This window comes from Microtus pennsylvanicus, chromosome 1 (assembly GCF_037038515.1).
Source record: "Microtus pennsylvanicus isolate mMicPen1 chromosome 1, mMicPen1.hap1, whole genome shotgun sequence".
Classification (NCBI taxonomy): Eukaryota; Metazoa; Chordata; class Mammalia; order Rodentia; family Cricetidae; genus Microtus; species Microtus pennsylvanicus.
In genome coordinates, this window is record NC_134579.1 from 90,375,589 (window position 1) to 90,403,048 (window position 27,460).

The window sequence follows — 27,460 nt, forward strand, 5'->3', positions numbered from 1 at the left end:
TGCCATCTGCATGGAGATCTTTACAGAATATCTTTGTCCCTCTCTAGAAGATATTTTGTCATTTTTGACAAGTCAGCTCAGCAAAACAATAGCAACCTGTTAGAATCTGTCCTTACCTCATTCCCTAACAAATAAAGTCACTTCACCAAAGGTATAACTCTCACAATGCATCTTCTTCCCTCTAGCTTGTCACAAAGTGTCTTCCTGTACACCCAACTTATAAGACTGTGAGAATATTCTTGGCAGTCCGCACCACTATGTAATAGAGTGTTGTATAGAGGTCATTCAGACCTTTCAAATTTAGTTGGAAGAAGTGACTGGGTCTCATATGTTCCAGGGGACGAGGTGCTTTACACATTAATAAGTGGGATCTCCTGAAACTTAAAAGCTCTGTAAGGCTAAGGACACTGTCAATAAGACAAAATGGCAGCCTACAAAATGGGCAAAGATCTTCACCAACCCCACATCTAAAAAAGAGCTGATCTCCAAAATATATAAAGAACTAAAAAAACTAGACATAAAAAACCCAAACAATCCAATTTTAGAAATGGGGTACAGATCTAAAAAGAGAATTCTCAACAAGAGAATGTCAAATGATCAAAAGACCAAGAATTGGGCTGAATAGATGGCTCAGAGCCTAAGAGCACTGGCAGCTTTTCTAGAGGACCTGAATTCAATTCCCAGCAACCATGTAGTGGCTCACAACCATCTGTCATGAGATCTGGTGCCCTCTTCTGGCATGGAGGTACATTGTATGCATGATAAATAAATACATCTTTGAAAATAAAGACCAAGAAGTGTTCAACATCATTAGCTATGAGGGAAATGAAAATAAAAATGATTCTGAGATTTCATCTTACCTCTTTCAGAATGGCTAAGTTAAGAAATACAAGTAACAGCTCATGCTGGAAATGATGTGGACCAAGAGGAACACTCCTCCACTGCTGGTGAGAGTGCAATCTTGCACAACCACTTTGGAAGCCAATATGGAATGCTCAGAAAATTGAGAATCAATCTACCTCACAACCCAGCTATACCAATCTTGGCCATATACCCAAAGGATGTTCAACCATAGAACAAGGACACTTGGTCAACTATGTTCATTGCAACATTATTCATAATAGCCAGGACCTGGAATCAACCCAGATGTCGCTAACCAAAGAGTGGATAAAGAAAATGTGGCACATTTACACAGTGGAGCATTATTTGGCTATTAAAAAGAGTATCATAAGGACATCTGAAGGCAAATAGATGGAACTAGAAAATAAAATCATCCCGAGTGAGGTACTCAGACCCAGAAAGATAAACTTTACATGTACTCATTCATAAGTGGTTATTAGCTATAAAGTAAAACAACCCAAAACCCTGGACAGGCTAGGTAAAAAGGGCAGCCCAAAGAGTCATAGATGGGTTTTCCTAGGAAGGGGAACTAGAAAAGATACCCTTGGTAAATAGCAGGCAGGTGGGAATGGGAAAATGAGGGATTACATTGGGAGTAAAACAAAGGGAGAGAGTAAAGAAAGAGATGTCTTGGTGGGGGTGGGGAGACAATATCCCCATGTCAGGTAGAAACCTGGGGCAAAGGAAACTCCCACAAACCTACAAGGATGATCTTGGCTAAGACTCCTAGCAATTGAGGATAAGTAGCCTAAATCTGTTATCTCTTGTAATCAGATTGGTGACTACACCAATGGTCATCAAAAATACTTCTTCCAGTAACTGATGGAATCAGATGCAGAGATCCACAGCCAAGTACTGGGCCTAGTTTTGGGAGTACTGTTGAAGAGAGAGAGGTATGAGACAGGTGGTCAAGGTCATCACAAGGAAACCAACAGAAACAGCTACTGGGACTCATAGAAGCTCACAGACACTGGACCAAGAGTGAAGGAGCCCACATGGGATTGAACTAGGCCCTCTACATATGTGTGACAGTTGTGTATCTTGGCCTACTTGTAGGACTCCTAACAGTGGGAGAGAAGCCTGTCCCTTAAGCTTTGGCAGGCTTTTGGGAACTGATTCCTCATAATGGGTTGCCTATCAAGCCATAATATGAGGGGAGGAGCTTAGATCCACCTCAACTTGATGTGCCATGCTTTCTTGACATCCATGGGAAGCCTGCACTTTCTGAACAGAAACAGAGAAAGAGTAGATTGGTTGAAGGGGACAGGTGGGAGGTGGTGGAAGGGAGTGGAAAGAGAGGAGTGAGTGGAAACTGTTGTTGGAAAATAAAATAATGAAATAAATTTAATTTTGAAATATTAAAATAACAAAACTACATAAAAAGAACTATACATAAATAGGCATTTATAGATGATTGAAACAAATAAATAAATAAGATCATACCCTACTGAAATTTAAAATTTTGCGATTTAGTTGTACTTTGTCCTATGAGAGCTGCTATATTAAAATTTTGATACTAAATCTCATGATAATAAGCAATAGTGAAACCTTGAAAGATATACAGCCGAAGTAGAGGCCAACCCTGAGTATCCCTGAGCTCTGCCCCCAGTTTTACCCCAGGAACACCTTGAGATTCAGCTCCTTGTTGCCCAGGTGATCAATGCTCAGCTGCAACCATGGTTCATATTGGCTTGAGCATAGTTTGTGCGGATGGCATTTGGAGGTATCTACATGGTGTTTGGTCTTTCAGATTGATGATGTCATGGAGTCATGGGGCTTCCACTGACATTTCCAAGGACATCTTGGCACGTCAGACAAATGTCTGCTGCAGTATTAGAGCCCCCAAAGAAGGCCCCAAATGGGTGATGCCTGGTAAAAGTATGCAAATGAAGCTGAGAGTACGAAAAGACAAGGGAGAGCAACCTGTACTATGGCAAACCTACATAGAAAAACTGTTGTTAGTGTAGGAAGTCACCTCAATCACGTAGGCAACCATGCAGCCTCTCACAAGCAATGTCACTAAAGCAGAGCTGTCAAGGCCTTGTGACCCTGCTGCAGTGTGCACAGAATATCATTCTTGAAGATTTAGGATTTAATATCACTCTTGGGAATATACCCAAGGGATGCCCAGTCATACTACAAAACCATTTGTTCAACTATGTTCATAGCAGCACTATTTGTAATAGCCAGAACCTGGAAACAACCTAGATGCCCCTTAATGGAAGAATGGATAAAGAAAGTGTGGCACATATACACATTAGAGTACTACTCAGTGGTAAAAAACAATGACATCTTGAATTTTGCATGCAAATGGATAAAAAGATAAAGGACTCTCCTGAGTGAGATAACCCAGACCCAAAAATACAAATATGGTACGTACTGACTCATTAGTGGATTCTAGCCATAAACAAAGGACATTTAGCCTAGAGTTCCCATTCCTAGAGAAGCTAAATAATAAGGTGAACCCAAAGAAAAGCATATATAGATTCTCCTGAAAATTGGAAGCAGACAAAATCACCGGGCAAAAGTTGGGAGCATGGGGGTGGGGGTAGGGTGCGGGAAAGTGGAGAAGGGGAGAGAGGAGGGAGAAGGGGAGGACTGGAGAGAGCTTGGGGAAGTGGGATGGTTGAGATGGAGGAAGGGTGGGTATGGGAGCAGGGAAGAAGATATCTTAATTAAGGGAGCCATTTTAAGGTTGGAAAGAGGATTGTCTCTAGAGGGGTTCCCAGGTGTCCACTGGGATGTCCCCAGCTAGGTCCTTGAGGAGAGGGTGCCTGAACTTGCCTTGTCCCATAGCCACGCTGATGAATATCTTGAATATCACCATAGAACCCTAGTCCACCGACAGGAAATAGAGACAGAGACCCACATTGAAGAACTGGACTGAGCTCTCAAGTTCCAGTTGAAGAGCAGAAGGAGGGAGAAGATGAGTAAGGAAGTCAGGACCATGAGGGTTTGGTCCACCCTCTGAGACGGTGTGACTGATCTAATGGGAGCTCACCAAGGCCAGCTGGACTGGGACTAAATGAGCATGTGATCAAACTGGACTCTCTGATGTGACTGACAATGATAATGGCACTGCGATTTGATTCTACTGAATGTGCTGGCTTTTTGGAATCCAAGTCTGTTTGGATGCACACTTTCCTAGGCCTGGATAGAGGGGGGAGGGCCTTGGACTTCCCACTGGGCAAGGTCCCCTGCATTCTCTTAGGACTGGAGAGGGAGCTGGGAGGATCAGTGGGGGAGTGGGAGGGAAATGGGAGGAGGGGAGGAGGTGGGAATTTTGAATGGTATTATTTATAAAGCAATAAAAAAGATTTAGGATTTAATGCTTGCATTGGTAGGCTTTGCCTTCCCTCTCAGTGTACCTTTAATTATGCAACAACTTGTTTTTCAGTTTTCAGACTGACAGCCAGGCGGTGTCCTTCAACACCTGAGATTCTCTCTTCCATCTCTTGTATTCTGCTGTTTATGTTTTCATATGTAACTCCTGATCATTTGCCCATATTCTCTGCATTCCAAAGCCCACATACACATACACTCACACATAAATAAGTAAGTATGAAGTAAATATGTTTGAAAACGATACACGAAGCTGGAGAGATGTTTCAGCACAGAGAGCACTTGTTGGGGATACAGATGGCCTGAATAGGATCTCAGAACCCATGTAATGTGGTTCATACCAGCTTTAACACCAGTTCCAGGGAAAGCAAATTGGCCTCCGTGGGCACTACTTTCTCACTCTCTCTCTCTCTCTCTCTCTCTCTCTCTCTGTGTGTGTGTGTGTGTGTGTGTGTCTCTCTCTCTCTGTGTCTCTCTCTCTCTGTCTCTGTCTCTGTCTCTCTGTGTCTCTCTCTCCTTCTCTCTGTGTGTATGTGTCTCCCCTCCCTCTCTCTTTCCCTCCCTCCCTCCCTCCCTCCCTCTCTCTCTTTCTCTCTCTCATACACACACACACATACACACACACAGAGACACACACACAGAGACACACACACAGAGACACACACACTAAAAATGGGTCTTTAAAATAATGAAAAATTCATTTCATCTCACAGTTCCATATATAATTTTAATAGTGATAATAACTAATTTTGTATATGAACAATTAAACTGTTAGGTTTCATTAACAAAAATATCCTCTAAATAAATGAAGAAAACCTTTTTTCACTTTTAAAAAGACTTTTATACTGACTACTGTATTTACATCATTTCCACCTTTCTGTCTCTGCCCTACATTTCCTCCCATTACCCCCACCCCTCTCAACTCCATGACTTCCTCCTGCACAGTCCAAGTAGTGTTGCCTGAGTATACATCAATTTTGCAGTGACCACTTACAGGTATGTCAACTTACAGACAACAGGATACACAGTCAAAGGTAACTCTGAACTCAGGCCAAAACAATCATGAAATTATTTAAAACATTTTAAGTTTAGAGCTTTGGGAGAAAATTCAATTTTTCAACTTGTAAGTCAGCTTGTGGTTCTGGGACATTAATTTTGGAGACAAAAATGCTGTGTTAAAATATGAAAAAGATGGACTCCCCTGCACTATCTGACAAGTTGATCATAATGACATCCAACTTTTTTTCTCCAGACATCTCCCACCACAAATTATTTCAAAACTGACCATCATTTTAACAGAAAGTATCTCAGTTGACTTTGCTGACAAAGCTTGTCTTTATTTCACAAGTCCACCATGTCATGCCAGAGTAATCAGGAGGCAAAGTTTGAAAATCACTGACGAAAATAAACATTTGCTCTACCTCCCTGTTCTTCTTGAACTCAACTAATATCTAGGCAGCAAGGGGCAAGAGAACTGAGTGTATCCAAAAGGTCATTTGCCCAGGATGAATTGGGTTCATGAGTTAAAGCTCTAGACCATTAACTGAGACAATGTCTCTCTTAATAATTAGCAAACAGAAATAATCAGCCGTAGAAATCCAGCAAACAGAAATCACTTCCAATATATTCTTTAAACTATATTTACTTGTTTATTGGAGGGTCATTCCATGGTACATGTGTGGGTCAGAAGACAATGTTGACTTATTTCTTTACCTTCACCATGTAATTCCTGGGGAGAGTTTAAGTCCTTAGATTTGCCAGCAATTTTCTTTACCACTGAGCCACATCACCACCCACACCCTTTCATAACATGATAAAAATTATACCATAATATAGCTGTCTTAGGTATTATTCACTTTTCATTTGGCACAGCCTAGAGTCACTTGAGAAAGGAATCTCAGTGAAAATCACATAATCCTGTGGGTATATCTTGGAAGGATTGTCTTCATTATTAACTAATGTAGCAGAATTCGATCAATTTTGCAAATCATCATTCCCTAGGCAGATGGTCCTTAGCTGTATGAAAGATAACTAAGCAATACTTCCTCTGATTTCTGGCTGGATGCAAAAGCTAATGCATTTAAAATATGGTACAACTTCCCTGTCTTGTCTACTTAATGGAGCAACAGGAAGACATGACAGAGATAGACAGAGATGATAGTTCTTCTTCTTGATTGCCCACATAATGGACTTTAGAGTCACCATGAAAACAAACTTAGCATGTCTGTTAGAGAATTTCTAGACAATGCTAAGTGACATAGGAAGATCCATCTGAACTGTAGATGACAATATCCCATGTGCTAGAATCCTGAATAGAGTCTCTCTCTCTGTCTCTCTTTCTCTGTCTCTCTCTCTCACTGGATACAGTGTGAAGTGCTGCCTCATGCTCCTGACACTATGCTTTCTCAACTGTGATAACTGCAGCTTTGAAGTGTGAGCTAGAATGAAGCCTTCTTCCTTAAGCAGCTCCTGTTTGTTATTGTGTCACATCCAAAGGAAGACAAAGAAAGCAGGGTTGGGATTCTGGTGTAGGTGGCTCTGGACTTTCTGTAGACTCTGAAGACAGCTTCATCTGTGTTATAGACAGCTAGTGAGTTGACATCCTAATATAAGATTGATGGTAAGACCCTTGGGTGAAATAAACTTTCTCAAGCTCAGTGGTCTACTTATAACATGGATGCCATATTGTACACACCTTCCCTTTCCAAAAGGGTCATCTCCTGGCCCATGACCTGTTGTGATTGTGAGTGCTAGATCCATGATTCTGGCCATGCTACTTTTTACTATGAGGAATGTGAACTGGCTTGCCTCTTTAACCTAGTGAAATAAGTTCAACTAGAAATCTAGAAAGGACAAAGTTATAGATTAACTTCACATTACCTAACAGATTTTCTTTATCAACAAAAATATATAGGGAAGCTGAAGAGACAGCAAAGCAATTGAGAGCACTTGCAATTCTTGCAGAGAACCTATTGTGGCTCCCAGAATCCACAGTGTTGACTCACAACCCTATGTAACACTAGCTCCGGGGATCCAAGCCTTCTTGTGACATTGGTTAGTACTAGAAAGAGACATGATGCAGGTGAAATGTTCATCCATGTTTTGATTTCTTTTGTTTTTGAGACAAGGTTTCCTCTGTGCATCCCTGATGTCCTGGAAATTGGTCAGTAAACCGAGTTGACATTGAACTCAGAGATTCAGCTGAATCTGCCTCCAGTATGCTGAGATTAGAAGTTGGGGGTGGGCACTGAGACAATGGGGCTGATCTATTGGGAGCTCACCAAGGCCAGCTGGACTGGGACTGAAAAAGCATGGGATAAAACCGGACTCTCTGAACATGGCGAACAATGAGGGCTGATGAGAAGCCAAGGACAATGGCACGGGGTTTTGACCCTACTTCATGTTCTGGCTTTGTAGGAGCCTAGCCAGTTTGGATGTTCACCTTCCTAGACATGGACGGAGGGGGGCGGACCTTGGACTTTCCTCAGGGCAGAGAACCCTGACTGTTCTTTGGACTGGAGAGGGAGGGGGAGAGGAGTTTGGGGGAGGGGGAGAAGGGTGAGAGGAGGGGGAGGGAAATGGGAGGCTGGGAGGAGGCAGATACTTTTTTCCTTTTCTCAATAAAAATAAAAGAAGTTGGGGGTGGGGTGGGATGGGGCTAAGGGGAAAGAGGGGGAGAAAAGTGAGTAGGGGAGGATGAGGGGAGCTTGGGTGAATGGGATGGTTGGGATAAAGGAAGGGTGGATATGGGAGCAGGGAAGTATATATCTTAATTAAGGGAGCCATCTTAGGGTTGGCAAGAGATTTGACTCTAGAGGGACTCCCAGGTGTCCAGGGAGATGTCTCCAGTTTATTCCTTAGGCAACTGAGGAGAGGGAACCTGAAATGGCCCTATCCTATGGCCATACTGATGAATATCTTACATATCACCATAGAACCTTCATCAGGCAATGGATGGAGATAGAGACAGAGGCCCACATTGGAGCACTGGACTGAGCTCCCAAGGTCCAAATGAGGAGCAGAAGGAGGGAGAACATGAGCAATGAAGTCAGGACCGCGAGGGGTGCACCCACCCACTGAGACAGTGGGGCTGATGTATTGGGAGTTCACCAAGGCCAGCTGGACTGGGACTAAATAAGCATGGGATAAAACCCGACTATCTGAACATGGCGGACAATGAGGGCTGAAGAGAACCCAAGGATAATGAATGGCACTGGGTTTTGATCCTACTGCATGAACTGGCTTTGTGGGAGCCTAGCCTGTTTGGATGCTCACCTTCCTGGACCTGGATGGAGGGGGAAGGTCCTTGGACTTCCCACAGGGCAGGGAACCATGACTGCTCTTCAGGCTGGAGAGGGAGGGGGGAAAGAGTGGGGGGAGGGGGAGAGGAATGGTTAAGAGGGGAGAGGAGTGGGAAGAGGGGGAAAAGGGAGGTGGGGAGGAGGCAGAAATTTTTTCAATAAAATAAATAAATAAACAAACAAACAAATAAATAAATAAAATGCATTGGTGCAGTCCCCAGCAGCCAGGAAGCAGGTCAGAGACCTCCCTGCCACCTAGGCCACAAACACCTCCATCCACTGAATTTTGTTCTGCTGGGACTTACTCCACTGACCAATTCTACCCACTTCATCATCCTCCCCAGGCCAGATGTTCCCCACAACTCAAACAGAAACCATAATTCCATAAGTCCAGTTTGGAACAAAGCACCCAAATTCCCATGAACCTCATCTCAGCACTCTACTGGACCCGAAGACCAGTTATATACTAATACTCTTGAATGTATAGGCCAGAAAACAATAAATGAAGCAGTAAATAAAGGAACTGAACACCTATGCCAAAAATACAAACAAAAGTCATAATATCCAGACCTATAAACATTCCAAATCCAGACTCTTGAAAATCAGCATAAGAACATTTGATAACAGGGGCAATATGGTACCACCAGAGCCCACTGATACTGAGAGAGCAAGACGTGATCATTCCAACATGGCTGAAGCCCAAGAAAATGATCCTGACAATAACTTTATGAACACGTTAGAGGCCCTTAACTATGAAATGAAAAATTCTCTAAAATAATTCAAGGAAGAGACAAACAAAAAATGGAGAAATCAATAAATTCCTTAAAGAATGACCTTCCATACTGGGTTGTATGTGAATAAAACAAATATAATTCATTTAGAGTCAGTGCAGAGTACTGGGACTTTATTAAATCTCCTTGAAATTGAGTTCAAATTAACTGGAGATGGGGAGCATGTAATAAAGACCTTATCATGATGTGTGACTGGTGGGCATCACTAGGACTTAAGAGAAGTTTCCAGGTGTCAAGGGCTCCCAATCACTGGCTGTGCTTTAGAACTGCTAAAGAGCCTTAAACATTCACAATGTCTGGTCATACCAGATATGGTGAAATGATTTACCCAGATTGTGGCTGTTAAACATACAGGTTAGTCTCCTTCACAACCAAAATTGAAAGTCACTGATGTGACACAGGATATGTGTGTCACTAAGGATGGCTTTTGAGGATTTCAAAGTCCACACTAGGTCCAGCGCTGCTAGTCTCTCTGCTTGTGGATCAAGATGTAGTTCTCAGCTCCTTTTCCAGCACTATATCTGCCATGCCTGCTGCCATGTTCCCCACCATGATGATAATGGACCAAGCTTCTGAAATTGTACACAAGTCCCCAATTAAATCCTTTCTTTTATCAGAGCGGTCATGGTTATGGTGTCTCCTCATAAGAGGACAACGGTGACTAAGACTATGAACATGCTATGTAAATCACTGCCTGATAATTATTTTCTAACACACATGCATGAAGTATGCAGTGCTTTCCTGTTCCATTGCCTTTCTTCATGGGAGCTGAGGAGGATATAAGCGGCCTACAGTTGCAATGTAGCTGCCCTGTAAATGTGTGCAGGGGGTTATTTAGATGAATAGATGGATAGAGCATTTGTCTTGGAAGCAGACAAGGCTCTGGGACAGCAGACAAGCTCCAGTCAACCACAGTTTGATAGCCTTCCACAATGACAATTTTCTTTCCTTTCCTGTACTAAGACCAAACAGTCTCCTCAAGACTGAAGAAACTGAGGAAAATGATTAAGAAAGTGTTGAATTGCTCAAGGTCCCCTTTCAAATTACCCTTAGAAGCTAAGATAACAAGGGACGATTCTTCTTGGACTCCTTGTCCACCATCAAACTGAATGGGCAAACCTGGTTTCCAGGCACTTTGATAACTGAGTCATTCTATAAGGTTGAAATTGTGATACATGCTCAGGATTACCTTATGCTTCAATGAAAGCAAAATTAACTTTATATTGCCTTCAAAATTCATATTCCATATACTTAAGATATTATCTAAAGTTTTAACTTGGCCTTTTGACTTAAAGTTTGAGTCACTGAAGAACACAAACCAACTTAACTTTTTCCCTGGCTCTGTACACACAGCAGATGCCCAACTAATACTTGCCTACTAAGAAGATAGAAAAGTGATTTTACTATCCAGTTTCAATGAATATTTAGGGATAAGGAACTCAGGATATAGAATACTGATATATAGTCTGTTTATGTGTATAAAGCATCATAGTCCTTAATGTATCTGTTCTCTTTGCTTCTTAATTGCTGGTGTATCACCCATTGCTTCTTATTGTGATTGTTGAACTATTGCAGATTCCACTGAAGTTGATCTGTCAACCAGTTCCCCAACCAAAATAACCCATCATTTTAAAGTTTGTGTCAAGAGGCAAACCCATAATTGGCACATGAATTTCCCTCATGTTATATTATTCAAGGGGGCTGTTTCACAGAATACCAGAAAATGTAATATACTGTACAATGAAACTCAGTTGAAATGGACTTAATGCATAGTCTTTGATGATTGAGTATTCAGTAATTCATTGATAATGCTCAAGGCCTGTAGAGAGTATCATCCATAGTGTGATTCAAAGAAAATAATAAAATCAATGATTGATATAGAGATTTGTTTTCTGAATATCTTGGGACCATCTATACTGATTCCAATTCCAGTTAGTTCTCTTCCATTCTGAACTCTAACTGTAGTAACTGTTTCTCTATAGTTCTATCAGTAATTTTAATGAAAATAGAAACTATCATGTTGACTATTAGTAAAAGTATATCAAATTGTTTCTTTGTAAAATTTTGTGATATTCAAAATATAAATAAATATCTCTTTCAAAAATATGGAATATCATTATACACATTAGTGAGAAACACACTGAATCAAAAAAAATAAGATGCCAATCCTTTCTAATTACCACAGTAACCCACTGTGTGAGTCAATTTGAGATCTGCGCTTGACTCTCAATGTTTGGTGATGCTGATCCAGTTTGAACTGACACATTCCTCAAGAAATTTATTCATAGTCTAATTCTGTAGTCTTTGAAGGATTTTTAATATAACCCAAGTGAAATGTTAATATTCTTTTATTAGACTCCATCTATTTTATCGTCTTCATCTTCTGTCACATCTCTGAAAGGCTTGCTGCTATTGTATGTTGTAGGGAGGCTGCTAGTTTGTTCCTAGCTGCTCAGTCCTGAAATAATTACACAGAAACTATATTATTTAAATCAGTATTTGGCCCAATAGCTCTATTTTCTTACTGCTAACTCTTACAACTTAATTTAACCCATTTCTATTAATCTGTGTATTGCCATGTGGCAGTGGCTTACCAGCAAAGTTTCAGTCTTTCTGTCACTGGCAGTGGCTCCATGGCTTCTCCCTGATTCTGCCTTCTTCCTCCTCCCAGAATTCAGTTTAGTTTTTTCCCCACATAACTCAACGGTCAATTCCAGAGATTCTAGAAACACCTGGGATGGATAAGGACCTCCAGGTATGCCTGTGGCTGATAAGTGTTTGTTTGAGTTGGCTATAGTGAAAGCCTACCCACTATAGGTGGTGCCATATGGTGTAGAGGACAATATAAGTAGAGAAAGGGAGCTGAGCAGCATGGACTCATTACCATCTGCTTCCTGATTGTGGAGCACATGACCAGTCTTCTAGCTCCTGTCCCTGCCTTCCCCTCCAAGACTAACTTTTAAGTAAAACTGTGCTTTTCTTGGGGTATTTATCATAGTAACACCAAGACAGAACCCATCTTCAACTCTTCCATGTCCTACAAGAGTGAAAATATATTCATTGCTAGGTGGTAAAAGGATTGGGCAAAAAAGCTAATGTGTTCCAGTCTTATCCAGTATCATATACCTCACTGGAATTTTTTTTTAACTTAGTGTCCAAACTATCATTCTCTTCCTGGGTCTTTTAGTCTAAAACCATTCTGTGGGGCTCATGAATGAGGCCACTGCTGACTCCAAATGAGACCCAGTACTTTAGTGAAGAGGTCTACATGGAAGACCTGTCCTTACACAAGAAGCTTGTGCTTTGGTGAGTAGAGAGCCCACTGGTGACTTCAGTGCCAGAGTATCTGATGTTTCTTCTAGCCTCTGCAGGCAACTGTTCACATAGGCACAGGCCAACAGAGGAATACACACACACACACACACACACACACACACACACACACACACACACGTGCGCGCGCATGTGCGTGTGTGCAAATTTAAATAAAATAGTGTTTTGAAAGGATGAGCATTTGTTTACTGGGGGAGGAATTTAACTGAAAATGTATTTTTACTCACATAATATATCCTTCTTATTTCTCTTTTCCCACTATTCCTTCCAGTCCCATAGACACACAACACTTCCTATCCAGATCCACTCGTTTTCCATCTCTCGTTAGGAAACAAACAGGCTTCTAAGGAATGATAAAATATAATACAAAATTAAAACAAAATAAGCAAGAAAAAAGAGCCTAAGAGAAGGAATAGGAGTCAGACTCTATCATTTACACACTCAGGTATCACAAACAAACACAAAATGCAGGACTATAATACATATAGAGAGGTCCTTGTGCAGAACAGTGCATGACCTGTGCATGTTACCTCAGTCTCTGGGAGTTCATACATGCTTCAATAAAGGGCCTTATTTTCTGGGCATCCTTCCTACCTTCGGGTTCTTATTGTCTTTCTGCCTCCCCTTTCACAAGGTTCCCTGAATCCATAAGGGAAATATTTGATGGAGACCTCCAATATAGGGATCAGTGTTCCAAGGTTTGCATACGTCTGGCTGTGGGTCTCTGTATTTGTTCCCATTTGCTGCAGGACGAAGCTTCTCTAGATTCTGACTGAGCAAGACACTGATCTGTTTGCCTGGCCAAAACAAAGTAATTTTGTATGTGAATTGATCATTAAAGTATGAGATGAACTGTCTAGGAATATGATTAATAAGAGGGAGAAGAAAGGAGGATATGGCAGGAATTATGATCAAAGGATATTATATGCTTGCAAGAAAATATTACTAGGTGCTATGTATAATAAACACATGACAGTAAAAAATGAATTGACCTAGCCAGGTATGGTGGTACTTGCCTTGAATCCCAAGGCATAGGAGGCAGAAACAGGCACATCTCTGTGAGTTCAAGGCCATTCAAGTCTACTTAGTAAGCTCTGAGACAACGTAGGCTATTACACAGGAAAATACTGTCGCAAAACAACAACAAAAAATGGATTGCCCAAATTACTATATCAAAAATAATGGAAGCCCAGCTTCTTAGTCTTCAAAAAATGACACCAATTCAAAAAGAAAGTAATCTTTGTAGTAAGTCAGGGTGGAATAGGGTGTTTTGTGGTAGATTCCTATTTCTCAAAATAATTATAGATTAAAATGAAAGGAGAGGGATGGGAAGATGGTACCACGTCTCTGAAAGAGTTAAGAAACAGTGATATTCTAACCACCATGAGCAGAATCCTCCACCATGGAGTCAAGAATCAGGCCATCCCTGGGGCTTACTGCATATATAGTCTTGACCTAGAAATGAGCTTCAAGACACTGAGAGACGCCCCCCCCCCCATTTCAAAAGATAAAGTTGAAGTCCAACAAGATGACTCAGTGAGTAAAGGTGCCAGCTGTCAAGAATTACAACCTGGATTCAATCCCAGGACCCACATGGTTGAAGGAGAGAACCAACTCCTTCAAGTTGTGTTATGACTTCTATACAGGCACCGTGATGCATATGCATGTGTGCCAACACACTAAAATGCAATTTAAAATGCTAATAATAAAGTGAAAAGCAATTGAGGAAGACACCATCACATCACCCTCTAGCCTACACAAATGAGCACACACATGTGAACACATTAATATATACACAAACATGCAACATACACACAAATAATGGCAGAATGAATGAATATATTCCCAAGCAATAGGAAATGTCAACAAGGGTTACTCTCACCTGTATTAATAAGACTAGGTCTCAGCCAGACCCAAACTCCAGGTACTATGAAGGCAAAACCATTTAGTTTTTGGTGTCTTCTGGACTGGAGAAGACATTTACACTCATGGTGCCACAAAAGTTCTGGGTACCTGCACAAAACCCACACAAGATCAGACAGACCATTTTCCAGAATGTACGTGGAGAGGCTCATCAGGCCCTCATAGCTGAGGAGCTAATGAGAGTTCATTGTTACTAGAGAAGGAACAGTCAACTTTTCCCATGGGTGTAGCCCCATATAGTCGCCTCTGCTCCATTGGATGACCCACACTATGAACACATGGGCAACACTAATTAGACTCAGTCATTTATAAACGAAAATAAAAGATGACATTGCAAGGACGATTTGGGAGGTTATTCAAAGGAATATGATCAGGGAAGTAGGGGATGTTTATGGACAATTTACATTGGGTATATATAGTAAAGTCTTGAACAAAATTTTTACTTATATTTATAAAAAGTATTTTATTTCTGATTCTTCTTGGTTTAGATTTCTTTCTTACCTCTTAATGTATATTTGAAAACTTCATGTTTCTTGAAGTGTTCATAGTACTTGAAGGTGCTATACACAATACTTGGATGATAAAAGTAATTAACAGTCTCATCCAGCTGTGAAGCATGTAAGCTACAATAAGGATCTGTCTGATAGATATTCCCACTGGTAAAATGGTAGCACAAATGTTATGAGTATAACCAATCACTTTTTAAATTGGATTACAGGCCCTTTCCATGACAAGGAATGCATACCCAACACTGAGACCAATGAGACCAAGAACCTGAAACTAGATAAACCATGAGTACTAGGAAAATACCTACTACTACTACTAATTTCTTAAGTGAATATAGTAATAAAAAAATCCTAATGATATACTTCTATTTCCGTAAAATAGAGCATCACTCAACCCTCAACAGAAAAGCTTCTTCTTGTAGTAGACACTTATTAACAAAAAAACCTACACCTTATCAAAATGAAGAGAGAAAAAGATTTTGGAATGCTAAGCTCTAACCAGGATGTTTCTGTCATACCTTCCTCCTCAAGGCTCAGGGATCCGTGTGGAATAGAAGGCAGAAAGATTGTAAGAGCCAGATGTAGTGGATGACTTCAGGAAACAACAAATTCCAGACACAGCACGACAGACACACATATAAACTCACAGATACGAGTACATAATTCAAACAAAGTGCACAAGCTCAAACCAGACAAAATGCTAGCAGACAGGAGCTTAGCATTCTACCACTAGCCAAGGAAATATTGTCGACTTATAAGCCCTAGAGAGGGAAGTCAGTTTTTTTTCTCACTGGGGTAAAATTGAGTATGTTAACTACACACCAAGGCAGGCCAGAGATCCAGGAATAGCTATCGAACATGAACTGGACACCATAGTTTGGTTTGGAAAAGTTGGAGAGAATATAAACTGGGATGGGAAGGAAGATAGAGGAGGATCTGGTAGGAGTTGAGGAAATTAATTATTATAATCAAAATATGAAGTTCTCATAAAACATAAAAAGGGATTTTAAATATGAGGAGGATGCCAAGATATCCTTGGGAAGTGAAACAGAAGAAATCTGTGAGAGGACTGAGGGCAGGTGCTTATATTAGTGGGAACATGAGTGATCCAGTTGCAGGGGCACAGAGTAGGAGAGTACCAATAGATACTATTGGAAAGTGGGGGCATTTCAGAGTCTGGTAAAAGTCTGATGCAACGTAATCTCCCAGAAATCTACAAGGACGACCCTAGTCAAGACCCATGGCAATAGCAGATATATAGCCTGAATTTGTCGTCACTTATGACCACCCCGGTTCCTAGCCCAATTGTCATCAGAGAGGCTTCATCATATACAACTGATTTAAACATTACAGACTCACAAAAAACATTAGGTGGCATTCAGAGAATCCTTCAGAAGAGGGAGAAAGGATTGTAGGAGCCAGAGGAGTCAAGGGCACCACAATAAAACTCACAGAATCAGCTAACTTGGCCTCATAGGAGCACACAGAGACTGACTGAGAACCAGGTAGCCTGCATGGGGTTGCCCTAGGCACTCAGCATGTTTGTTGGAGCTATGTAGTTTGGTGCTCTTGGGGAACTCTTAACATCAGGAGCAGGGGCTGTCTTGATTCTTCTACTGACTTTTGGAACTCTACTCCTCATTCAGCCCAGTCCTAATACACGGGAGGTGCTTAGTCTTACTACAACTTGATAGCCTTTGTTTTATTCACAATTCTCATGAGAGACCTGAGCTTTCCAAAACAGAAATGGAGGAGGAGTAGATGGGGAAATGGGAACAGATCAGGGTCTTAGGGGAAAGGATTGGGAGGAGAGGAGGGAGAAGAAACTGGCTAGGATGCAAATAAACAAACAAATGATTTTATTTTTTAAAAGAGATGCTTATATTTTCAGTGTAACGTTTATTGTAGAATATTGCAACTAAAACATCTGGTATTAGTTTTATAATAAGAGATGTCACAATGCTTCACATTTTCATAAAAATGTATTATTGATCAAATTGCAGAGGCAAGTTTACTCTCAAAAGGGTTCAAAACAACAGATGGAGCCAACCAGATGTACATTGAGGTGGTACCATGATGACCAGAGAAGATTAATTTCTCATCTGTCATTGACTTAGTCATTTTGTTTACACCGAGTATTGACACTGAGAGAGCTCAATGGGTGTATGAAAGCTCATAATGATCCCTCAAGGCCACTCAAGTAAACCCTATCTTCTCCTGGGTTTTATTCATGAAGTCAACTAAAGTTTCCAATGCTCTTAGGTTTCAGCTTCTTGAAGAACGCAACAGAACCCCTTGATGCCCCGTTATGATTGCATCCCGTGGCACAACCTTTAGAACAATGGGTTTTTCTGGTTGAAGCAGTGGTGTTCGGCTTAATTCCAGAGGTATCTGCAATAATGTAAAAAAAAAAAATAAGAAAGTCAATGAGTAAACTAACAGCAATCCAAGAAGAAAAGCTTTAAAAAAAAATCAGGATGGCTTGGGCGCTGGGTCCTAACCCAAAGCGGAGGGTAAAGGGGAGCTCGGTAGCTCCTTTGTCCCCATAGCCTGCCTGCAGCAAGCAGGGTGGGCCCTTTGTTTGGGAGCGAACCAAGCAGCAAGGAGATTCGATCAGGGCACCTAGTGAAACATCATTGTGGTGAGTGAGTGTTGCGGCACCCGGGAACAGCCCGCCTACACTTCCTGGTCATCCTACAGGGGCTATACTGCCCAGTACCTCCTCTCTCTTCCTATCCCATCCAGCTTACATCAAGACCCCCCCGCCCCCTGTCTCCCTCCCCCCCTCCCTTCCTTGGTGGCAGAGCGCCTCCCTGCTCTGCCTGCTTGGGCGCTGGGTCCTAACCCAAAGCAGAGTGTAAAGGGGAGCTCGGTAGCTCCTTTGTCCCCATAGCCTGCCTGCAGCAAGCAGGGTGGGCCCTTTGTTTGCGAGGGAACCAAGCAGCACGGAGTTTCGATCAGGGCACCTAGTGAAACATCATTGTGCTTACATCCAGATCCCCCCACCCCCTGTCTCCCTCCATCCCTCCCTTCTTGGGAGGCAGAGCACCTCCCTGCTCTGCCTGCTTGGGTGCTGGGACTGAACCCGAAGATGAGTGCAAAGGGGAAGGTGGTAGCTCCTTTGTCTCCATAGCCTGCTGCAGCAAGCAGGGTGGGCCCTTTCTTTGTGAGCTAACCAAGCAGCAAGGAGATCCGAACTGGACTCCAGGAGAAACATCACTGGGGAATGACATCACTGGGAAGGTACATCAGTCGGCAAGAAGACCTGATCCTGTAAAAGAAGATCCATAGGAGAATATTGGGAGGAAGAGATGGGGAGACGCCAATGCAAGAATTCACCGAACAATCTGAAAAACAACACGAAACCACCAGAAGCCAGCGACCTCACAACAGGAGGACATGAACACCTTAATCAAGAAGAAGGAGAAAAAACTGACTTCATGACACTGATTGACACCCTTAAACAGCATATAAAAAACGCCCTTATAGAAATGGATGAGAAGTATAACAGAAAGTTCGAGGAATTGAGTAAATCAGTGAATGATACCCTAGGAAAGCAAGGAAAAACAATCAAGCAGATAATGGAAACAGTTCATGACTTGAAAACTGAAATGGAGGCAAAGAAGAAAACACAAACAGAGGGCCGGCTGGACATGGACAATCTAGGTAAACGAATAGAGACTACAGAAACAAGCATAACCAGCAGAATACAAGAGATAGAAGAAAGAATCTCAGATTCTGAGGATAACATAGAGAAAATAAACGCACTGATCAAAGAAAACAGCAAGTCCAACAAACTCTCATCACAAAACATTCAGGAAATATGGGACACAATAAAAAGACCAAACCTAAGAATAATTGGAGTAGAAGAAGAAGAAGTGCAGCTCAACGGTCCAGAAAATATACTTAACAAAATTATAGAAGAAAACTTTCGCAACCTGAAGAAGGATGTACCTATGAAGGTTCAAGAGGCATACAGAACCCCAAATAGGCTGGATCAAAAAAAAAAAAACACCCCCTCGCCATATAATAATCAAAACACAAAATATACAGAATAAAGAAAGAATATTAAGAGCCGCAAAGGAAAAAGGCCAACTTACTTATAAAGGTAAACCTATCAGACTTACACCTGACTTCTCTATGGAAACCATGAAAGCCAGAAGGTCCTGGATAGATGTACTGCAAAAACTAAGAGACCATGGATGCAAGCCCAGACTACTATATCCAGCCAATCTTTTGTTCACTATAAATGGAGAAAACAAAATTTTCCAGGATAAAAACAAATTTAAGCAATACGTAGCCACAAATCCAGCCTTACAGAAAATAATAGAAGGAAAATCACTAACCAAGGAGTCCAACAAAGACCTCAATAACTCAGACATCTAGAGACCCTTCACCAGCGCAACTCAAAGAAGAGAAACACACAAACCCTACTACTAAAAAAGTGACCAGAGTTAACAACCACTGGTCATTAATATCACTTAATGTCAATGGGCTCAACTCACCAATAAAAAGGCACAGGCTAAGAGATTGGATACGAAAACAGGATCCAACATTCTGCTGTCTACAAGAAACACACCTCAACCACAAAGACAGGCACCTACTCAGAGTAAAGGGCTGGGAAAAGGCTTATCAAGCAAATGGACCTAAGAAACAAGCAGGTGTGGCCATACTAATTTCTAACAAAGTTGACTTCAAACTTAAATCAATCAGAAGAGATGGAGAGGGACATTTTATACTCATAACAGGAACAATTCATCAGGAAGAAATCTCAATCCTGAATATCTATGCCCCTAATATAAAAGCACCCACGTACGTAAAAGAAACATTGCTAAAATTCAAGGCAGCCATCAAACCGCACACACTAATAGTAGGAGACTTCAACACTCCTCTCTCACCAATGGACAGGTCAATCAGACAGAAACCTAACAGAGAAATTAGAGAATTATTGGAGGTAATGAAGCAAATGGACTTAACAGACATCTATAGAATATTCCACCCACAGAGGAAAGAATATACCTTTTTCTCTGCAGCTCATGGAACCTTCTCGAAAATTGACCACATACTCGGTAATAAAGCTAACTTACACAGCTACAAAAAAAAATTACTAACCACCTGTGTCTTATCAGACCACCATGGATTAAAGTTAGAATTCAACAACAATGCTACCCCCAGAAAGCCTACAAACTCATGGAAACTGAACAGTCAACTACTGAACCATACCTGGATTAAGGAAGAAATAAAGAAAGAAATTAAAGTCTTCCTTGAATTCAATGAAAATAAAGAAACAACATACTCGAACTTATGGGACACTATGAAATCAGTCCTAAGAGGAAAGTTCATAGCTCTAAGTGCCCACTTAAAGAAAACAGAGAAAGCACATATTGGAGACTTAACAGCCCACCTGAAAGCTCTAGAAAAAAAAGAAGCAGACTCACCTAGGAGGAGTAGAAGAGTGGAAATAATCAAACTGAGGGCTGAAATCAACAAAATAGAAACACAGAAAACAATCCAAAGAAACAATGAATCAAGAAGCTGGTTCCTGGAGAAAATCAACAAGATTGACAAACCCCTATCCAAACTAGTCAAACGGCAGAGAGAAAATTTGCAAATTAATAAGATCAGAAATGAAAAGGGGGACATAACCACAAACACAGAGGAAATTCAGAGAGTCATTAGATCTTACTACAAAAGCCTGTATGCCTCTAAACTGGAAAATGTAAAAGAAATGGACACTTTTTTAGATAAATACTATTTACCAAAATTAAACCAGGACCAGGTGAACAATCTAAACAGACCTGTCAGTCGCGAAGAACTAGAAGCTGTTATCAAAAACCTCCCTACCAAAAAAAGCCCAGGACCAGATGGTTTCAATGCGGAATTCTACCAGAACTTCCAAGAAGACCTAATACCTATACTCCTCAATGTATTCCACAATATAGAAACAGAAGGGTCATTACCAAATTCCTTTTATGAAGCTACAGTTACTCTGATACCAAAACCAAACAAGGACTCAACCAGGAAAGAAAATAACAGGCCGATCTCACTCATGAATATAGACGCAAAAATCCTCAACAAAATACTGGCAAACCGAATCCAAGAACACATCCAAAAAATTATCCATTATGATCAAGTAGGCTTCATTCCTGAGATGCAGGGCTGGTTCAACATACGAAAATCTATCAATGTAATCCAGCATATAAATAAACTGAAAGAAAAAAACCATATGATCATTTCATTAGATGCTGAAAAAGCATTTGACAAAATTCAACATCCATTTATGATAAAAGTTTTGGAGAGATTAGGGATACAAGGGTCATACCTAAATATAATAAAAGCTATATACAGCAAGCCGACAGCTAACATCAAATTAAACGGAGAGAAACTCAAAGCCATCCCGCTTAACTCAGGAACACGACAAGGCTGTCCACTTTCACCATACCTCTTCAATATAGTGCTGGAAGTTCTAGTAATAGCAATAAGACAACATAATGGGATCAAGGGGATTCGAATTGGAAAGGAAGAAGTTAAACTTTCGTTATTCGCAGATGATATGATAGTGTACATAAGCGACCCTCAAAACTCCACCAAAGAAATTTTACAGCTGATAAACAGCTTTAGTAATGTGGCAGGATACAAGATCAACTCCAAAAAATCAGTCGCCCTCTTATACACAAAGGATATGGAAGCAGAGAGGGAAATCAGAGAAGCTTCTCCATTCACCATAGCCACAAACAGCATAAAATATCTTGGGGTAAATCTAACCAAGGAAGTGAAAGATCTATTTGACAAGAACTTTAAGGCATTGTAGAAAGAAATTGAAGGGGATACCAAAAAATGGATGGACATCCCTTGCTCTTGGATTGGGAGGATCAACATAGTAAAAATGGCAATTCTACCAAAGGCAATTTATAGATTCAATGCAATCCCCATCAAGATCCCATCAAAATTCTTCACAGATCTGGAGAGGACAATAATCAACTTTATATGGAAAAACAAAAAACCCAGGATAGCCAAAACAATCCTATACAATAAAGGATCTTCTGGAGGCATTACCATCCCTGACTTCAAACTCTATTACAGAGCTACAGTAATGAAAACAGGGTGGTACTGGCATAAAAACAGAAAAGTCGACCAATGGAATCGTATAGAAGACCCGGACTTTATCCCACAAACCTATGAACACCTCATTTTCGATAAAGGAGCTAAAAGTATACAATGGAAGAAAGAAAGCATCTTCAACAAATGGTGCTGGCACAACTGGACGTCAACCTGTAGAAGAATGAAAATAGACCCATATCTATCACCGTGCACAAAACTCAAGTCCAAATGGATTAAAGACCTCAATATCAGCCCAAACACACTGAAAATGATAGAAGAGAAAGTGGGAAATACCCTACAACAGATGGGCACAGGTGATCGCTTCTTAGGTATAACCCCAGCAGCACAGACATTAAGGGCAACATTGAATAAATGGGACCTCCTGAGACTGAGAAGCTTCTGTAAAGCAAAGGACACTGTCACTAAGACACAAAGGCAACCTACTGACTGGGAGAAGATCTTCACCAACCCCGCAACAGACAAAGGTCTGATCTCCAAAATATATAGAGAACTCAAGAAACTAGACTTTAAAATGCTAATTAACCCAATTAAAAAATGGGGCACTGAACTGAACAGAGAATTCTCAACAGAAGAAGTTCAAATGGCCAAAAGACACTTAAGATCTTGCTCAATTTCCTTAGCAATCAGGGAAATGCAAATCAAAACAACTTTGAGATATCATCTTACACCTGTCAGAATGGCTAAAGTCAAAAACACCAAGGATAGCCTTTGCTGGAGAGGCTGTGGAGGAAGGGGTACCCTCATCCATTGCTGGTGGGAATGCAATCTTGTGCAACCACTGTGGAAGTCAGTGTTTCGGTTTCTCAGGAAATTCGGGATCAACCTACCCCTGGACCCAGCAATACCACTCTTGGGAATTTACCCAAGAGATGCTCTATCACATGTCAAAAGCATTTGTTCAACTATGTTCATAGCAGTATTATTTGTAATAGCCAGAACCTGGAAACAACCTAGATGCCCTTCAATGGAAGAATGGATGAAGAAAGTATGGAATATATACACACTAGAATACTACGCTGCGGTAAAAAACAATGACTTCTCGAATTTTGCATGCAAATGAATGGAAATAGAAAACACTATCCTGAGTGAGGTATCCCAGACCCTAAAAGATGAATATGGGATGTACTCACTCATAATTGGTTTCTAGCCATAAATAGGGGTCACGGAGTCTACAATAGGCGAATCTAAAGAAGCTAAGTAAGAAGGTGAACCCAAGGAAAAACATATAGTTATCCTCTTGGATAAGGGAAGTAGACAAAATTGCCGGGGAGAAAATTGGGATCTTGCGGGTGGGTTGGGATGGGGGTAAGGGGAGATGGGGAGAGAAAAGGGAGAAGGGAAGGAGGGGGGACGTGGGGAAACAGGAGGATCGGGATAAAGGAAGGTTGGATAGGAGAGCACGGAACCACAATTCTTAGTTAAGGGACCCACTTTAGGGTGGGCAGGAGACTTGACCCTAGAGGGGTCCCAGGTGCCCAAGCTGAGGTCCCCAGTTAGTTCCTTGGGCAGCTGAGGATAGGGAACCTGAAATGACCCTATCCTAGAGCAATACTGACGAATATCTTGCGTATCATCCTAGAACTTTCACCTGGCGATGGATGGAGATAGAGACAGAGACCCACACTGGAGCACTGGACTGAGCTCCCAAGGTCCCAATGAGGAGCAGAAGGAGGGAGAACATGAGCAAAGAAGTCGGACCAGGAGGGGTGCACTCACCCACTGAGACAGTGGAGCTGATCTATTGGGAGCTCACCACGGCCAGCTGGACTGTTACCGAAAAAGCATGGGATAAAACTGGACTCTCTGAACATGGCGAACAATGAGGGCTGATGAGACGCCAAGGACAATGGCACGCGGTTTTGATCCTATGCAATGTGCTGGCTTGGTGGGAGCCTAGCCAGTCTGGATGTTCACCTTCCTAGATATGGACGGAGGGGGGAGGACCTAGGACTTACCACAGGGCAGGGAACTCTGACTGCTCTTTGGACTGGAGAGGGAGGGGGAGAGGAGTGGGGGGAAGGGGAGAGGGGTGGGAGGAGGTGGAGAAGAGTGGGAGGAGGGGGAGGGAAATGAGAGGCTGGGAGGAGGTGGAAATTTGTTTTTTTTTCTTTTCTTTATTCTCCTTTTATCAATAAAAAAATAAAATAAAATAAAAATCAGGATGAAAATGCTTTGAAGAAACATAAAAGCTGTGCTTAACATCAAATATTGTGTCTTTCTTATTCTTTCCAAGCTGTGTCAACTAGATGGTGAGATCATACATCCAAACAGTGCATTGGGTAAAATGTTGATTGAGAATCTACTGTATACAGGACCTGAGATGAAGTCATGTTGGTTCATATTATTTCTGTCCTGTGTTGATTTAGAGTAAAACAGACAAGTTTAATATTTTGAACCTAATTCCTAGTTATTATGTCTTATCATATCTCTAAGCCTTGAAATGCTATTTTTGATTTGTTGATGCTTGCAAGCTAACTCTGAGAAGAGACATTTCAAGTCTGTGGACAGTCCTCATAGATCATATGTCACCACTACAGTTGAACACATCTAGACAAGGCTTTAGGAGGACAGATATTTGCTTGCTTTTCTAGAGTCTACCTTTGTCTCACAAGGATGGGTTTAATGAAGGATTCTGAGTTCTCCAGGGTTTGCCATGCTGCTTTAGTCTCTTGCTATTCAGAGTTGGTAGGGAATGCCTCCAACAGTTATCTTCTTATCACAGGAGAAAGGGGAGCAAAGTTGTCCTGGATATAGAGAAGTGTCAAATTTAAGATGACTGGAGCTTCACAGTGTATCTTCCTCTGTCAGGTTTGTCATGGACTCTCAAAACTAGTACCATGCTTTGTCTGTCTAAATCCCTGTACATGCTTACGATTTAAATGCTTTAGTGAGAAAGTCATAAAATAAGTGAAGTTGTATGGAAGTAAAATGACACATCTGCCATAAGCCACAAATCACAAAATAAACATTCCCATCCCTCTAATCATCCATGAATAAAATTAATTGACAGAAAACAAATCCTAATACACAAGTCCTGTAAGTTTTACCTATGCCACTGAATGAAGAAAAACAATTGTGTTCAGAAAAATACAAACTCTTTTTCCAAATGTTCTATCATATTCCTTTAAAATATTATTAGTGTACACGTGTTTTGCATAGAAGCATTCAAAAGAGATGATGATAAAAATATACATGCAGGGTGGTGGTGGCATATGCTTTAATACAAGCACTCAGGAGGCAGAGGAAGGTAGATCTCTGTGAGTTCGAGGCCAGTCTGGTATACAAGAGCTAGTTCCAGGACACGGTTCAAAGCAACAAAGAAACCCTGCCTTTAAAAAAATCCAAAAATATATATACATACTAATGAAAACTATTAAAGATTTAATTGGCTTAAAGTTTTCTTCAAAGAATATTATAATTGTTAATCATACTTTAAACCATTTACTAGAGATTTTCAATGAACAAACTTTCCTCAAAGAACCAGTTATAGTTTGTACAAGATATAAGATAAGGTGATAAAAAAGGAGAAATGTTATTCTTCAATACAGAGAGAACAAACAGAACCAAACTGGTGGCTTTAATGATGAAGCATTAGCATAAGTTATGAAAAATGCCTGAAGGAGCCAAAAGTAGAGCATAAAATAAACGAAGAAAGAAACTCAAAAAGAAGAATATTGATTTGAGGAATGAATAAAAGCTTAAGGTAGAAAAGCAGAATAAAAGTGGGAAAGGTACATGATCTATGGAAATATGACAACTACCTGTTTTCTGGAGCAAGAACTCCAGAGAAGTGAGGCAGAACTGTTAAGATGCCCATTAAAGTTGGAGTTCATCATAACCAGCAACTATGGGAAGATTCATTAATTTTTATTTCATGTATAGAAATGTTTTGTCTGAGCCGGGCAGTGGTGGCGCACGGCTTTAATCCCAGCACTCGGGTGGCAGAGGCAGGCGGATCTCTGTGAGTTTGAGACCAGCCTGGTCTACAAGAGCTAGTTCCAGGACAGGCTCCAAAACCACAGAGAAACCCTGTCTCGAAAAAACTAAAAAAAAAAATTGTCTGCACTTCTGCATGTATAACATGTGTGCAGTCTCAACAGAAGTAAAAGAAGCACATCCTAGCCCTTGTAACTGTAGTTGAAAATGGTTGTGAGGCAGCATGTAGGGGCTAAGAACTGAACCCAAGGCCTATTCAAGAGCACCAAGTGTTCATAACTGTTGAGCCATCTCTTGAGCCCTAGCAATTGTTAGGCATCATGAGTTTTGTTTTTGTGATTGAGACCAGGTGTCGTGTAACGCACACTGGCTTCAAATTCACTAAGTGGACACTTGGACTTCTGATCTTCTTGCCTCTACCTCCTGTGTGCAAGGATTACAGGAATGCACCACCACAGCTACCTCATGCAGTACTATGGAGGAGAACCAGGGCTTTGTGAATGCTAGAGAAGAACTTTGCCAACTGAGAAACATCTCAGACCCCATATATGAACTGTAAAGGTCCTCAGTGAGTCTAATGAAGCCAGGCATTGACAAGACTGTCAGATGAGGGCTTCTTTGAGCTCTTGAAGAAGAGAACACCACCCAAAAATCATGAACTCATAATCACTACACCTCTGGCTAGCACATGATATACCCTAACTACAATGAACTTGACTGGAACTTCAAATAGAATGCATATAATCTTTTCATACTGACCTGCACTAATTCATCAGAATGCTACAGTTGTACTCTATATTGACATAGAACCAAAGGTCTCTGGGTGCAAATAACGGATTAGGCCATAAAAAACACTAAAATTCAAAAAAGCACATTTATTTTTCTACACAGAAGCTTCAGTTAAAAAGATCTCTCCCATAAAACATTACGTTTTGAGATAGTTTTCTCCCTCACCTGTGTTTCCTTACAAGGCTGGAAGGAGAAGTTCTGCAGGAGTTTAGTGAGAGCAAGTTTCATGTTCATGAGAGCAAACCTCATGCCAATGCAGTTCCTGGGTCCATTCCCAAAGGGCATGTACACATAAGGATTGATGCTGCCCTTGTTCTCCTTGCTGAACCTGGAGATACACAGTAATGACAAGTTAGCAAATGACAGAAACATAAGAGCTACATACAAGAATTTCCCTTTAGACACCTGACCAGTAGCATACAGATGAGAATTGTACACAAAATGTCCTTTCTAACCCCCTTGTCCTATAGACTTTCCATATGGTCAATGAAACAAATGCTGTCCGAGAGAAAATGCA

The 27,460-nt window shown here is 41.1% G+C and overlaps 1 protein-coding gene across 1 annotated transcript in view; it reads right to left on the reverse strand.

The window, feature by feature from the left end:
• Nucleotides 1-17,361: 17,361 nt before the first annotated feature.
• LOC142848813 (cytochrome P450 3A11-like) overlaps nt 17,362-27,460 on the reverse strand; it is a 36,879-nt gene continuing 26,780 nt past the window's right edge. Inside the window, exons 12-13 of the mRNA XM_075971027.1 lie at nt 27,109-27,271; nt 17,362-17,487 (exon numbers count right to left, since the gene is read on the reverse strand). Coding sequence (XP_075827142.1) covers nt 17,362-17,487; nt 27,109-27,271 — 289 coding nt within the window. The remainder of the gene's footprint in view (nt 17,488-27,108; nt 27,272-27,460) is intronic.